This window comes from Colletotrichum phormii (genome assembly GCF_030913505.1).
Source record: "Colletotrichum phormii strain CBS 102054 chromosome Unknown BDP81scaffold_50, whole genome shotgun sequence".
Classification (NCBI taxonomy): Eukaryota; Fungi; Ascomycota; class Sordariomycetes; order Glomerellales; family Glomerellaceae; genus Colletotrichum; species Colletotrichum phormii.
In genome coordinates this window covers 16,749-32,537 of record NW_026851492.1, presented here as the reverse complement: position 1 = coordinate 32,537, position 15,789 = coordinate 16,749, and the positions used below count along the sequence as shown (strand labels likewise).

The 15,789-nt window shown below is 52.4% G+C and overlaps 5 protein-coding genes across 5 annotated transcripts; 4 read left to right on the top strand and 1 right to left on the bottom strand.

Moving 5' to 3' along the window:
• Positions 1-3,323: 3,323 nt before the first annotated feature.
• On the top strand, positions 3,324-4,331 carry BDP81DRAFT_401142 (uncharacterized protein; the record flags this gene model as incomplete). Its single annotated transcript, XM_060588782.1, has 3 exons — positions 3,324-3,329; positions 3,393-3,694; positions 3,746-4,331. 3 exons carry the CDS (start codon positions 3,324-3,326, stop codon positions 4,329-4,331), a joined length of 894 nt encoding a protein of 297 aa, XP_060437473.1.
• Positions 4,332-4,850: 519 nt separating this feature from the next.
• Positions 4,851-7,018, bottom strand: BDP81DRAFT_186770 (uncharacterized protein). The gene is made up of 3 exons (XM_060582363.1): positions 5,977-7,018; positions 5,843-5,924; positions 4,851-5,789 (listed from the first exon to the last, which is right to left on the bottom strand). Exons 1-3 carry the CDS (start codon positions 6,868-6,870, stop codon positions 5,146-5,148), a joined length of 1,620 nt encoding a protein of 539 aa, XP_060437472.1. The 5' UTR covers positions 6,871-7,018; the 3' UTR covers positions 4,851-5,145.
• Positions 7,019-9,773: 2,755 nt separating this feature from the next.
• On the top strand, positions 9,774-10,700 carry BDP81DRAFT_186753 (uncharacterized protein). The gene has a single exon (XM_060582362.1). It carries the CDS (start codon positions 10,083-10,085, stop codon positions 10,557-10,559), a length of 477 nt encoding a protein of 158 aa, XP_060437471.1. The 5' UTR covers positions 9,774-10,082; the 3' UTR covers positions 10,560-10,700.
• Positions 10,701-12,339: 1,639 nt separating this feature from the next.
• Positions 12,340-14,012, top strand: BDP81DRAFT_336646 (major facilitator superfamily transporter; the record flags this gene model as incomplete). Its single annotated transcript, XM_060585933.1, has 3 exons — positions 12,340-12,434; positions 12,489-13,731; positions 13,788-14,012. The coding sequence occupies 3 exons, from the start codon at positions 12,340-12,342 to the stop codon at positions 14,010-14,012; spliced, it is 1,563 nt and encodes a 520-aa protein (XP_060437470.1).
• Positions 14,013-14,786: 774 nt separating this feature from the next.
• On the top strand, positions 14,787-15,619 carry BDP81DRAFT_443547 (uncharacterized protein). The gene is made up of 2 exons (XM_060591738.1): positions 14,787-14,957; positions 15,042-15,619. The coding sequence occupies exons 1-2, from the start codon at positions 14,878-14,880 to the stop codon at positions 15,568-15,570; spliced, it is 609 nt and encodes a 202-aa protein (XP_060437469.1). The 5' UTR covers positions 14,787-14,877; the 3' UTR covers positions 15,571-15,619.
• Positions 15,620-15,789: the final 170 nt, after the last annotated feature.

Genomic DNA, 15,789 nt, shown 5'->3' with positions numbered 1-15,789 from the left:
CAGCTACTACCTTGACAAGACTACGATTGATCACCGAAGCCTTACCTGCCCTTACGATTGACAGACATAGTTTCCTTGAAACTATTCCACGACTACGATTACTGTTACCAGTTCCGCAGCCTCAACTTCTGCAAACTACCCCTACGACTAGCTGGCCGTAACACTCTGCCGTCGGCTAAATAGATTATTCTCCTCCTAAAGGGTTTTATTCTTAGCCTCTAAAAGAGCATTACGATATATTATAACTAGTATCCCTTTGAGGATATGGTTAACTACATTACTAGCTAGTATTAGCGAGCTATTTGGATAATTTAAGATTTGATCTTTAATCAAAGTTAACTAGGAGTTTGCCTCTATTGGGTTATTTGGTGTCTAAGAAGTCCACGCTGGGGTGTTACGCCCGCCGCAACTTGTCACTGTGGGCGCGTAGCTATATATGCAGAACAAGGGACAATGATGACCGGAGTCATCATTATCGAAGCTTTTGCTTTGTGCCACAGTTGGTTGCCTTGTCCAGCTCGTAACATGGGGGTGTTGCTGGGAGAGACCCTAGGGGCGTTGGAGTATTATATAACTTCATATCTAGCTTCGAAAGCACACTTTCAGCATTTAACGGAACAAGCCTAGCCCCTCTAAAACCTCCCTGGATGTTTTTTACCATTAGGGCTTTTGTGAAAGCGTTGCGAAATGCAGGGAAGAAGTCCTCCTTTGTAATATGCGTATTACCCCGGCGCATCTTATCCTTAATTTGTCGACTATAAGCCGTCTTTAGTGGCCCAAAACACCTAACGTCTAAGGGCTGAAGTAGATGAGACGAATGGGCCGGTATGTAGAGTGTGATGATATTGTTTTCTTTGTAATATATTTTAAAGTCCGTAGAGTAATGACTTTCATGCCCATTAACGACGAGGAGGCGATATTTACTAGTTATATATGGTTTTTGTTGGATTCACAGGTGGAAAAGGAAAATACTCGAGTATCGTGGGTAGCAACGATCACCGACTGTAGTGGTGATATTGCTTGTTCTTGTTATTCTTGAGTGGAAGTCTAACCAGGTGCCAGCGGCGGCAGGAAGTCTGGGGTATACCACCCTCGTGTGGCTGAGCCACACGGACCACCGTGGCTGGAACGGACCGCGGCAGCAACCTCCTGCTGCCTAATGTAGGCCTATTCCAACAGTTTTGTATGCCGATTAAAATACTAGAGCTAGTCTAGGCCTCTTTTATTTGTTGTCTATCCGTTTTCAGACGTTATAATAACCTAGTCGCGTAGGAGACCTGTTTCTATGTACTAGGTAGAGAGGTGATATTGGCCTGCGATGATAATATACGGCGGAACGCTGTAGCCTGACGAACTGATGGCTTAAATAACTATAACCTATTCACAATTGCCAGGCTGTGTTATTTTCGTGTTTAAACGCCTTTCAGTACTCGTGATAACCATTCCGGATATTATCTAGCTTATTATAAACCTAGTCTTATTAAAGTTATAAATATCGGAGTCTACCATGCTGTACTGCGCGATTATGTTCGCTATAAGGCAAAACCATGCGTTTATCGCATCTAGATCTTCGTATTAGGCCCTTTTATAGTTATATTTATAAAAAAAGCGCGTCCGGAGCTGTGGTTGTCGCTTGACGAAGTTCGAAGCCTAGCGCTTTGTTACAACCCAACATGCATGACCAAGAACAGGGCCTGCCCCGCAGGCTCGCGGCGGTTATAATACACCACATATGCAGGAGATAAGGGACACTAGGCACCCTCTCACGGAACGGAAGAACTATGGTACAAGTCACGTGATGATAAGATAAGACATGAGCGGCCATGGTGGGGCCATGAGCGACCATGGTGGGGCCATGAGCGCTCATGCCAAGTAATGAGCGCTCATGCCGAACAATGAGCGCTCATGCCGAACGATGAGCGCTCACCCGATCAGAGGAACTGATCATTGACAAGGGATATGTTCAGGACCAGGACTTGTATATAGGATGGACTCGAGCCGGACTCTAGGACAGACTTTCCATAGCTCTTCAGCAATTAACTTCGTATCAGGATTAACATCCGCTTTCAGCTACTACCTTGACAAGACTACGATTGATCACCGAAGCCTTACCTACCCTTACGACTTACAGACATAGCTTCCCTGAAGCTATCCACGACTACGATTACTGTTACCAGTTCCGCAGCCTCAACTTCTGCAAACATACCTCACTACGACTAGCTGGCCGTAACACGCTTCTTAACTGGGGGCGCGTTGCGGTCGGCAAGTAGTCGATTAGCTATTTCTTCTACACCACTGATCCGAGGAGGGAATAATCGGGAATCTAGGTCGAGAATATACTTAACTAGCGTATCCTCTTTGAGTAATGTTAAATTCCGTGAGTTTAGTACGGTTTCAAGTCGCGAAGTTCTTTTATTGATATGGGCGTGTAAGGTTGAAAATGGCACTGAGTAGATCCGAGCTGTACCTTTAATACTTAAATTTGGTGTTTTTTCGATAGCTTGAACTCTTAGAATTATGCTAGCTTCTTTATTTGATGACTATATCATTATGGTGGATGGATAACTATGTGTTGAAAAGAAAAAGATGTGGCGGTCGCTGTTGAGCGATCCGCTCGCTTATCATGCACGTTATCCTGTCAAAGACCCCTGATAAGTATCTTATTACTCAGTGATGACTACACCCACAACATATAACGGATGCCATCCCATCCATATGTGTATTGCCAATCATGCCGTGCACGTTTGAATGATAGGAAGGAATATCCTTAGGTGTCCTATTCCACCTGCTCCATCTAAGAAGTAATCCACGGAACATTCTCACATGCAGTTTCCAACCCACACATTTAATGCTCTCCCATGTTCTCCTTTGGGCTCAGGATAAATTGCTAGCATGTTACTGCGCCTTATTTGCAAGCACGCAACGACCGCTAGTGAAATGGAATCCTGCTGGTCAAGCATCTTCTCATGATCCGTCCCGAAGGGCTAAGCCCGGGTCCCCACCCTCGCCTCGTCTCGGCCGTTATTCTCGGCGGTTATCAAGAGCCGGAGCGGCCACTAGACCCGGCGGCATGAACTCATCATAGCGGATGACTAGACGGCAATGGCAGGGCGTTGGTGATATAAAAGGAATGTTCAGATAATGCGTGAAACAGCATTCCAAAGGACTTGCCAAACCCACACTCATAGCAGTACATCTCTATAACACTCTTTGCTCGCAAAATCCCAAAGTCGTCACAATTTCTTGGCTCCTAGTTCTCTCCGCCCTCGCTAGTGGCTGTTTCTCGGAGATCTTCAAGCCCGACAACCACAGCACATACCTCAATGTTGGTGCCTCCTACCAAACATCCATCAAGACTCAGAGAAACCACAAGCTAACAGGAAGATCAAAAGACTCGCGTCCCCTCCCTCTACAACTTAATCCTCGACCAAACAAGCGGCTCCTACTGGACGTCCGCCTTCCTCACAACAACCACAGGAACCCAATACCTCGCTCTCTCCCACATTCTCGGCCCAATCTGCAAATCCTCCCTCCTGAACCTCGATACTCTCGAGTACAGCAACAACCTCAACTACGGAGCAGCCTCCCAAAATGGAACCGCATCTCCCTCCACAGCAACAGCAGGCTTCCACATCTCAGCCGGAGGTGGAAACTGCGGTCTAGGTTCCACCTCATCAGACCTCATCACAGAAATGTACACCTCCGGCTGAACCCCGGACTACAAATACAACTTCACCTGGGAAAGTACTTCCAAAGTCCCCCTCAACGGCGGCAACGCAGCCTTCACCTTTGGCCCAAACTTTGCAAATTCCACAGAGTGGTCTATCCTCGCCGGCACGACCTACGGCACCCTCACCCTCAGTAACAACGAGACCCTCACCATCGACCCAGCCCGCTCGCTAATCTGGTACGACCACCAAAAGGGCGCCGGCGCCCCCCAGAGATGGACCTGGTTCCAGTTGCACTTCCCCAACTCGTCGACGAAAGCAAGTATCTGGTCCTACGACTTCGGCGCACCCTCGCACCAGCTTTACCAATTTGCAACGGTCCGTGTGGGTGAAGAATCGCAGTACGTCCTGCCATTCGACATGGAGACGCGGGGCTGCGGCGATTGGACGTCTCCGCGGTCTAATATTACGTACTCCCAGCGCTGGGAACTCAGGTTTGAGAATGGGGATGTGCTTGATATCAAGTCGGTGAGGGAGGACCAAGAGATCTACGGGGCGCGGCAGCTGAGCGATACTGTTTACGCGGGGTATGTTAATGTTTCTGGAAGGTTTCTGGGGGAGGAGGTTGGGTTTGGGGTTGTGGAGATGATCAAGCTGTTTTGAGATTTTCGGACATCCATCAAGATGTGGTGGGCTGCTTGTTGCACATCGCACCCCGGGAGAGAATGAGAGAGAGATCGCGTACAAGAGGGAGAGTTGAGGAGATGTGATACTGGAGAGCTTGAGGATGTTTCCCTCCGTCTTGACTCTGATTCCCAATCTCAGAGCGCCGTTTCCACCGCTGCTTCACAGTCATTAATATTAATGCGTTTGACTTCTAGTCGATAGTTTTGCCAGCACAAGTAGAAATACCAAGCAAGACGTTCGTACATACATCTACAGATCAGTAGTGATGTGGTAATTCAAGAATACTAGTAGGCAAGGTGACATGGTCGATATCCCCTCGATTAAAGATATAAGTCATAAATTCGTAACCTGCGCCATCTAACCAAAAAGAGTATACCGGCAAATCGTCCAGTACCTGGAAGCGATGACCCACGTCCCAAAAGCTGGGCTAGGACATGTGAAACTATCGGGCTGCCAATCCCATCCATACATGTATGCAAATCCCTTCCAAGGATCGCAAAACCAACGAGTTCCTTTTTTTTCTATTGGGGAATAATAATGGTAAAATCGTCCTGGAAACCATGTGCCGTGCTGAAAACCAATGCAACAAAGTCCATCTCGTAGTGTACGGGGTCTGTAAATCACCTCCTGTACATTGAATCGCGTACTTAACAACAAGTCATGCGCCTGAGCAGCACAGTACCCTTACGTGAGAGTTGCCAGCATGGCGCGCATGATTCCAGGAGGAGGACCTGGGAACTCTCGCGTTAGCCTGGGCTCTGCTTTTGACGAGACGGTGACGAAGCGTACCCTAGTAGTACTTTGGTACGCTGATGGCCATCCTACCTTTCTTGTCCTTCTCGATCCGCACTCCGCGGCGCGGCTCCTCGACCTTCTCGACCTTCTCCTCGAAGAGGACGACAGCGCCATCGGGCATCTGCTCGGCACGGACGAGTTCGCGGCTCCTTCCGTGCTTGCGGTCGTGAAGCTCAGCCTCGAGAGCCTTGATCTCAGATCTGATGTTCTTGCGAGACCGAGACCGGCTACGGCGACGCTCAGCAACGGCCATGGGTCCAATGGGAACCTCCTCGCTGTACTCTCGGCGGTCGTAGACGACTGGTGTTGCGGTCGTAGACGTTGTGTAGGACGTGGAGCTGCGAGCGGGGGAGACATCGCGGATGATGGTAGTCTTGTTGACAACCTCTTGGACGGGAGCCGGGGGTGGTGGAGGGGGTGCCTCATAGTAGACGGATGGGGCATGATGAGAAGAAACAACAGTCGGGGGCGCGGGAGGCGGCGCCACTGAAGCAGGCGCTGGTGGAGGAGGAGGGACATGGATCACAGTCGGGGGCGGTGGGGGGAGGGCAGCAACCGGAGGAGGGATTGTGTAAATCTCCTCGTGGCGTTCTTCATGCTTGCCGGCCGATGATCGCGCTGCGGCAATTTCCAGTTCACCTAGCATCATGTTAGATGTAGTCGACCAACTGGAGACACATATTTTTACTTACTCTGCTTGTACTCCTCGCTGAGCTTCAGAAGTTCGTCGATGTTGTCCTGGCCAAGAGCCTTGAGGACGATGACGGTGTTCCCCTGGGGTGTCTGTTAGTCGAGGTTCAGTGCACTGGATTGAATCGGAACTTGCCTCTTCAATGTAAGGATACTCCAAGTCGATGAGCGCACGCTTGGAGACCAGGCGTTGAGGAATGCGAGTCTTGCCCTTCTTCGGGTATGAGCTACGGACGGTCGGCGCGGTCTTTGTGGTGGTGCTGGTCGACCTGCTGGAGGTGCTGCTTGATCGGGAGCTGCTTCGGTGCGAACTCTTCCTAGTTGACCTTGACACCCTAGACTCGCGGCTGCGGTCTCTGCGTCGGCGTGAGGTGACGACCTCGCGCTCCTTCACTCGCTCAGGCATACCGCGGAACTCCTCGTCGCCATAGAAGCCTGGCTCGGCGATCTGGATCTCGTCGTATCGTTGAGATGGTGCGGGGCCCAGCTGGCGGGTGCGGGGCAGAGGGATTGGAACGTATGGAGGAGCCCGGTAATCGTCGCGAGGGCGAACATCCTCTCGGCGGGCTGGCGGGGGGTATTCCTCACGCTCGTAAAAGCGGAGGGGACGACGGTCAAAGGTGTCGAGGGAAGACTGGCGACGGAGCATGGTCGGGCGACGGGGTGGCGAGGCCTCACGGACTTCGCGCTGCTCCTTTTCGAAGAAAAGGCGACGGTCTAACTCCCGGTCCAAAGGCTCTCCGCGGCGGGGGCCATAACGGTCTTCCTCGACGTAGCGGCGGTCTCTTACAATGTCCTCTTCGTATCCGCCGCGGTGTCCGCGATCAAATGGACCGCGGTCGAAGCGTTCATCTGAGTGATCTCTGCCGCGGCGAGGCGGTGGGCGATAGTCGTCACGTTCCTCGAAGCGGCTTCTCTCCTCGAATCTGCTTCGTTCATCGGGATAGCGACGGTCATCTGGATAGCCGCGGTCTCGCTCCCGTTCTTGCATGAAGCGGTCGCGGTCCCAGCGTTCAGCACGGCCGGCCATTTTGATTGATGGTCAAGGTAACGTATGTGTGGGCGAAAATGAAATAAAGTCGATCTCGGGTATCACAGAATATTGCTGAAAAAACTAGCGGTGGTCGTGAAATTAGGGATCCGGGATGTCACTGGTGATGGGTTGTTCCCGGGAAGTTGTGGAATGATCGGGTGATGGCAGGAATTCGTGGTTGTGAATCTCGAGAGAAGTCGCTCGTATTGTGAGATTCGAGAATCAGAGCGATGACGACACCTCTAGGGAGAGAGGGATAGAAGAGAGCGAAGAAAGAGGGGAAAAGCGGGAATAATGTGTGTGATCCAATGTCGCAGCAGAGAGCGAGTGAGTGAGTGGTGGAATGGCTGGCCCCCTAACGTAAAGGTATGCGAACCCAGGCCAATAGCGCCGGTAGTGTCGGTGAAGGCCGTTGACCCGCCTTGGATCCAGTGGGCTATTTTGGAATTTGGATTGGATAATGGAGTAGCGGCGCCGCCCTGCGTTGGAGTGGCGTGCGAGTGGCTTCTTCCAGGGTTTATGAGACTTGGTATGTGACACTGTAACACTGGCAGTGTATGGTGTAAGGTGCCGTAGTGAGAGGTATGCGACGGTGATGAGTGAGTGAGTGAGTGGGTGAGAGTGTGCTTGTGAAAAGCAGGCCAGGCGACAAACCCCTCCTCGTCGTTTGGCTGACTGGTGTGTGGTGATGAGCGAAGACGGGTGATGCGATGAAAAGCCGGACTGAGCTCGTCGAGTGACTGGACTCGGTGTTCTAGACTCTCTTGTGTGTGTCGTGTGTGGTGGTAGGCGTGGGTAGCATTCGGCCTATGAGAAGGCAATGTGAAGCCAGGAAGCAACCTGGAACTCTACCAGGTGACCCTCACGAAACTGGGCCTGTGACTGTAGACCCGATAATGGTCCTCCGTCTCTACTCGACACTCCCCAACAACGGTCCTGGAACTGACTGTTCTTGATGAACCACCGGAGCTGCGAAATGTGATGCAGGCTGTCGCACTGGGTCCAAGCCGTGAGTTGTGTCGTTTTAAGGGTCCTTGCGAAAAGAGAACAGACAGGCGAAAAGGTGGTGGCTGGGAAGAAACGAGGCGGTTTTGTAGTTTTAGTCTTGGACAACCACAGAGATTTGTGGTGGAGTGGAAAAGCAGGCTTCTTGGAACGACGGACGGAAGCCAGGACAGGGTTGGCTTGGCTCGTCAGATTGAACGAGGAAGATGGTGGTGTTGGCGATGCCGCTTGAGCGATGATCCCAGCTAGTCTGGCCTCCTCTGGATGGTCCAACAGTTTCTGGTAGTGAGAAGATGGCCGCTGTTAGTGATGCGACGGACGGATGGCCCGCAGCTCTCCCGCATGATGGTAGAAACACCAATAGGGATGCGAAAGTGCATCCGAAGTCGATATCCAAAGCCTGTTTCATTGTTGGACAAGCACTTGCCCGCAGCATGGCATTTCGCCTGAGGAGCGACAGTGCTTGTCGGTCCTTAACGAGAGCCATCAGCGCCGTATCGGTCATCGCATCCATCAGTCCAAACATGGCGGGAGACTACACCGTAGAGGGCTGTGGCAACAAGGCTACTCCTTGTAGAAAGCCCTTCCCGAGGCCTGCGTCGTTGCTTTTCGCTGCGATTCTGCCCATCTGACCATTCCAGACCCGGTCCAACGCGGCCTTTAGCCTCAGTGGCCCAGCCCGCTTTTGCGCCCTCTTGAACCTGACGTCGCCGCTTGGGCAGCCATCGACGGGGCGCCTGTTTGGAAAAGCGCAGGCCCGCAGCCAGGAGTAAGTCCCAGGACTCCATTCCGGACCAGATCTGCCAGGCTGCACACAGCGGGATCCCCGTACGGAGCCATGGAGCCCGCTATGGGTGTCCCATCATCCATGGACCGCGGTCCCGTCGTTGGGCTTGAACGGATCGACGGGAAATGGAGAGGATGGGGGATGCCAGACAGTCGGATGGGTGGGTGGAATCTCGAAAGAGGTTAATTGTCGTCCGGGCGGCGTAACAGTGGGATGGGCCGACGTTGGAAAACTTCCAAACTCTTCGCTGTCAAAGTGTCTCGTCTTTTCGTCTCGTCTGCGCTTTTGGCATTGCGTTCTCTCCCGCCTCGGCCCTTGCCTTGCGCTTCCCCTCCCGCAGAACACAGTTCGAAACTGGCGGGCTTTCTCTGCCGTCACTGGCTGCGCTAACATGCCTTGCTCAGCTCGTCTCTGTGGGGGGTCAAGTTGACCGCCACCCTGCTCGATGACGTCGGGTACCAAATTACTCTGCACTCTGTGTGCCCATTGCCCAACCAGCCGCCGTCGGTCTGGGCCACTACGGCAGTGATAAGGCGTTCCGGCGTGGGATAACAGAGTCGCGAATCGAAAGCCGTGGGTGGATGTGAAGAGGGGTCTTTGGAGCCCTGGAAGAATTGTAATTCTCCACTGCCGAAGCGACTTGGGTGCCCGATGGCGGCCCTATTGGCCGTTGAGGAGACGTTGCGAACCGGGGTGTCCCCATTCCGGGGGAGCAAATGGAGTTTGCGCTTGTGATTTTGGCATTGTTCTCTTTGTGCGAGGGCTGGTGCTTGTCAAATTACAGTACTACCATTGCCCTTTACTGGTTGGATACACACAGAGTATGAATAGAGATTGTTATAAATTCGCGCATGCGGCATGGGTGAGGCTGACTCGATGGCTGACGAGACTCGGACGAGGCAGCTTTGTGCTTTGTGGTTTGGAAAAGAATGCCGTGAGCCTCGTCGAGTCGCCCGTCGGGTCCAACCATTGTACGAATATGTACGTACTTTTCTGTCAGTTGAGACCTGCAAAAATTCGAGGTGCGTTATCGCAGATAAGCGTCTGCTTATGTCATGATCGATAAGATAGCGCACGTGCAAGTTGCGACTTGGTGGGTCGCATCTGCCCAATCAGACCCAGTATCCGGCACGTACTTGGGAGGAAGCTCAGGCGATGCTCTCCCTCCCAATTCTCAACCCATTAACCACGACTCGATTGCTATCGTTCCCGTCCATCGTGGCAGCTTCTGGGGACTCCCCAGATCGACCGCGAATTCTAGACCGGACTGCCCCTTAAACGGGCCATCACCTGGCTGTTGCTTTCTCAAACCAAAACTCTCCAAGAAACTTCAATCAAACCGTTCCCGCTCACACCCAGGACACCCATCCAGCACCAATCATCTCGAGTCAAGCACAGCACGTTGGACAAAGAGGCCATGCATGTGGTAGGTAGATTTTTATCCGCAGCCCTCGCACAACCGTATGGGCGACCAGATGTACGGAATTCGATGCATTTTGAGGCCTCAAGGAACACGCGAGGGGCCCTAGTAGCCGACACGTTTGGTGTGTCTCGAGGCGATCAATCTACGCCATCTCGCGTGGGACCATGCCAGTGTCACAGCCACGGCCCAGCCTGGCGGGATTCGCCGCTATCGACGTTAAGCTTAGCTTTTCCCGGGGCTTCTCCAGGTTCTGGGCTTCGGATGCGTCTCTTTCCTTCCCCGGATCAGCTTCCCCCATCAAATATCATATCAATACGGGGTCTTGATCGTAAGCAACCATTAGTCTTGGTGAAAGAGATTGTTTTGCTGGGTCAACGACCACGAGGGCAATGGATCAAGCCGAAGCTGCCATGGATAACAATCATTCGACCGGATGGCGCCAAAAATGACCATCTCTACGAAACGAGATGAGGCATCTCAGCTGCCAAGGAGAAATGCCCATGGTCTGCCTTGTAAGTTCAAACCCCGTTGACAGAAGCCGTGGACACTTCCCGTACGGCGCAGAGCACCAACCCCGCCAGGCCAAGTCGCAGAGACAAGACTTCCGAACCCCCTTTCCGATAGTCGATGAATCCAGATTCGATGAAAAGCACGCCGTCGCAAAGAGGAATTTGGCGCTCTCTTATACCACTGGTCATTCCGAGCTAGCGGAATACTCAGCAATCCGTTGACCCGTTACGGATTCAGGAATGAATGTGTACTGGCGGACTTTCCGACGAGCGGATATCCCGGATTTTAGAACGCTCTTTACTGCAAGCAGATATCAGCAAAACGCCTCAACAAGCCAAAGATCAGCTGGTCACAGCATCCGAACACCAAAAGCAAAGTTGGGGAAATGGAAGTTGGGGGTCGACCTGTCGAATGCGAGAGGGGGAGGGGACAGCAACGTGGTCTCCCAGCCTATTCACAACCACGGAGAACTAGACGACGACTAGACTCCGCCGGACCGCAATTTGAGTTCCATCACAACGACTCCAAGGTTGGCACGTCGCAATAGCGGATGAAGCCGCGCGCGTTCATGAGAAAACCAACTCAACCATTCGCGACATCTTCCAATCGGCTCTCCGGAGGACTTGCATCTGATATATGATGCGGCGCTCAAACCCTGTACATACTTGACCAGGTCCAGCTAGTTCGCATCCGCCCCACGCACGCACGCACGACCAGCAGCTGCAACTGTGCCCGGTGAGATTTCTCTCCCGTACAGATGGATGCAAGTCCGAATCTAAAGGCCGCGGCCTGTAATCTAAGCTCATACTCTGTTTGCCGACTAGGAGTGCCGATATTCACTCCCGAAACGTGTCGGGAATGAAGCGTGAACTGCATTCCTCCCCAGTTACGCTGAGTTGAGCCTAGTCGACATGGAAGGCTGGACAAGGGCTGCTTGCGACCAGAGCCGTTGTCAACGAGTCTGGGGTAGGGAGAGGCACAGGAGCTGGCGCAATGTGATGCTCTATTCGGGAAGCTGCAGTTCTGGCATCTGCTTATCGGCACAGCTGCAAGAGAGACTCGGTCAAATATTCGACTCTGCTGCTGCAACCACCTCGAAGAAGGCAGCTGATGCAGCGCGTAAACATACATCCATCTCATCACATCGCCAATCTTGCACCATTGTTGCTTGTTCGCCATCCCTGAGACTGGCATCGTTGTAACCGTCGTAGCAGATCAAATTATCATCTCAACACGTCATCAGAGTGAGCGTCTTCCTCACTGGCTGGCATGTCCCCCGATGTGGGAGTGGAATGGATCCGATAACATGGGCCGCAGTCCTGCAAGTGGTGCTTGGTGCTGGCTTGGTGCCGTTTCCCGAGCTCGCACCCGATGCAGATTGGATGTGAAAAGAGGCGTCCGCTCTTGTGGATGTCTACCCCGCGTTGTTTGGTGTGTGGGATAACCCGTCTGGGGTAGCTAGGTGCCACGCCTCCACCTCCAATCTGGGACAAGGGGGAAAGACAAGGGTCGCTAATGAGATATCTATCTTGCCAGCCTGGGCCAGCCTACGGGATTTCCAGCTGGCCCCCTTGAGACAGTGTCTTGTTGAGTCAGTCGTCTCGAGATTGAAAAGGGTCTTCATCCCCTGCCAGACTCGAGAGTGTTTTTGTCCCAGGATACCTCTTTGACATCCCGCCAAAGTCGACACTTTGCTCACAAAAGCATTCGGGGCTGAGCGATGCACCGCATTCCCTTCATCATGAGTAACGATAAGCCTACCGTCGAGAACATCGACGATATCAACGCCAAGATGGCGCAGAGATCCTCGTACGACGCGAAGCTTGACCCGGAAAAGTAAGACACATACAGCGCACTCATCCAGGAACCTGGTTAACCCTTTATCGCCAGGCATACCGAACAGGCTATGGCTTACGACCCGACCGTAGAGAGGAAGCTTAGGCTGAAGATCGATCTCATGATTGTGCCAACGGTCGCCCTGCTATACCTCTTCTGCTTCATTGACAGCCAACATTGGTATGTCTCTTGGTCCATTACAAGGTCGACAACGACTTACAAGCCCCCAGGAAATGCTCGCATTGCAGGCCTCGAGAAAGACCTCGGAATGGCAGGCTACGATTACAATGGAACCCTCAGCGTCTTCTACGTCAGCTACATTCTGTTCGAAATTCCCGCCAACATCCTCTGCAAGGTCATGGGTCCTGGATGGTTCCTCCCCCTTACCACCTTGCTCTTCGGTATCTGCTCAGTCGGCACCACTTTCGTTCACACCGTACCGCAACTCATGGCAGTCCGGTTCCTGCTCGGTATTTTTGAAGCTGGAATGTTGCCAGGTATCGCCTACTACCTGTCTCGTTGGTACCGACGATCCGAACTTGCCTTCCGCCTCAGCTTGTACATCGTTATGGCGCCGTTGGCTGGAGCCTTTGGTGGTCTCTTGGCCTCTGCCATTCTCCGTGTCGATAGTTTCGGAAGCGTCCATACATGGCGCATGATCTTTGCCATTGAAGGAATCATCACAATCGGGCTGGCACTCATCGGCTTCATCACCCTGACCGACCGCCCCGCCTCTGCTCGCTGGCTTACCGAGGCTGAAAAGGATCTCGCCGAGATCCGTGTCCGCTCTGAGCGTGTTAGTCAGACTCAGGTCCTTGACAAAATGGACACCAAGAAGCTTCGTCGGGGAATCTTCGCACCTGTTACGCTGGCAACATCGTTCGTCTTCCTTTTGAACAACGTCACTGTCCAAGGTCTTGCATTCTTCCTTCCAACGATCGTCAGGGGAATCTACCCTACGGCGACTGTTCAGCGCCAACAACTCTTCACCGTTCCTCCCTACGTTGTAGGCGCCTTCTTCACCGTACTCTTGCCACTGCTCAGCTGGCGCCTCGACCGCCGACAGATCTTCTTCATGATGTCTGCTCCGCTAGCAATGGTCGGCTATATCATGTTCCTGGCTTCCAAGGACCTCTCGGTGCGCTACGGCGCTACCTTCCTCATCACCTCGGCCGTGTTCGCCCTCGGCGCTCTCACAAACGCCCAGGTCGCCGCCAACGTCGTTTCCGACACGGCACGAAGTGCAGCAATCGGAACCAATGTCATGTTTGGCAACGTGGGAGGTCTCATTTCAACTGTAAGACTGCTCCTCTCCCTGGTAACCTTTGACTGCATGCTAACTCCTGGTTTTAGTGGGCTTTCTTGCCATGGGATGCACCCAACTACCCAATCGGCAACGGATTGAACCTGGCGACCTGCAGTATGATCTTGATTACTTCAACTCTCACGTTTTTCTGGATGAAGCGAGACAACCGCAAGCGTGCGGCCCGAAACGTCGAAGCCGAATTGCAGGGCTTGTCGAGACAAGAAGAGAGTGATTTGGACTGGAAGCACCCTGCTTTCAGGTGGAAGCCCTAGATGGCTTCGAGATGCCTGAATATTTGCTCAAGATACCTTGTTTATTCATATACCACGCACACGGAGCTTCCAAGCTCCGTTCAATCAATGTTGCAATCAAACCTATCGCACTACTTTCAAACTGTGACGGGGCTGTTCCTCCTGGCTGCAAGGGGCGCTGTCTGAAAGAAGGCGCCTTGGAGGAATACCTCAAAGCAATCATCAACCCCAGATGAAGAAGGCAAGCACTCACCTCACGGGAATGTCCAAACGTGTCCAAACTTAAGGATGCTCCTACCTCGATTTGGACAGCGGGCAGGAGTGTTGATTCGGGTCCTTCTCTTGACACAGTTCCCCAGTCAACGCTTCCCGTGTCGTGGGAAGGTCTTCTCTTCCTCTGCCCATCTGTCTCTTCGTCTGTGACACCCATCATTTCTTCTATTCGCATCAAACAAATCGCAGTTTGTTAATCGCATCTTTGTCTTCCCGCATTCCATCATCACAGCATACAATCGACCACTATGGCTACCAACCACGGATCCGACGAGCAAAGACGTATGCTAGCTTCCCTACCCACTGTGTCTACAAAAGCTAATCGAAGCCTGCAGGAGGAGATCAGCTGCGACGGCTCGCTGAGATCCAACAGCTCGAAAATCAACACGGTCGGAACGAGAGAGCCGAGGCCATAGCTACCATTCTGCTATCGGAGTCGGGTCTGCATCCTATTGAACAAGTCAAGCTCCATCATATGCTCGCTGGATCTCCCAGAGATTACCTCTATCACGCGAGACAATGCCTTCTTAAGGTCGATGAAATCATTCGCATTTGCAACGAAGACGGTGTCAGGTTCACGAACTTGCCCCAAGACACCAATGTGTTCTAGAGGATGCGTGAGAATGTGCAAAATCGCCTGCAAAAGGCCATCAGTGACCAGCGGAACGTCGACTATGCGGTCAAGTGGTTAATGTTGGTCTCTCTGTCCTTTTCTCAACCCAACACCCTTCTTCATTTCTTTCGCATAGGACATGGCTAACGTGGTCGGGAAATTAGGCTGGATTTAAAATTCGTGGCACATCTGGTTCGCGATCCTGTCGAGACGAAGCTGTACTTCGAGCGAGTGCGTCTTGCTCTAGCAGCCGCTGGCAAGACTCTGCATGACGAACCTCCGAATGTCCTCGCTACAGCTCAGCAGATTGGCCACAATAATGTGCCCTCGATGCCCGACCAGGCTTTAGCTGGAACGGCCAGCACCGACTTCCAGTCGCAAGGCAGCTCTATAGGTCCGCCGCCCTCATCTGATCGGGCTGGCAGGGATGACACGGTCTCAGTGGCTCCTTCCCTCGTTGATTCGCAGGCTACGGTCTCAGTGGCTTCTTCCCCCGTTGCTTCGCAGGCCACAACTTGGAGTCCGAGTGCTCCCCCGGTCCCGGAAGGCCAGAAGACCGGTCAAGATGTTCCAGCATCTAGCGAGGGGATGTTCGAGAGGGCTAGTGCCAACCTTCAGCTCCAAGGCTCGCCGTCTGATGAGTTTTTGCAGTTCTATCAAGAGGTCCTGGAAGAGTATCCAGAATTACTTTAGAGGTGCCGCAGGTTCTTCAAGTCAAATAGATTATTATGCAGTACGCAATCAAAGCAGCTTTGCGCTGTCAAATACAAATTGTTATTGAACACTATGTTTCTGTTTAAACGGTCCATGAATCATTGGTGTCTCACAAACTACTACTATAGATGGCGTCAGTACCGGATTTGTTCACAAGTCAATACAAGGGAAGTAGGATCGGATGAACATATACTTTAT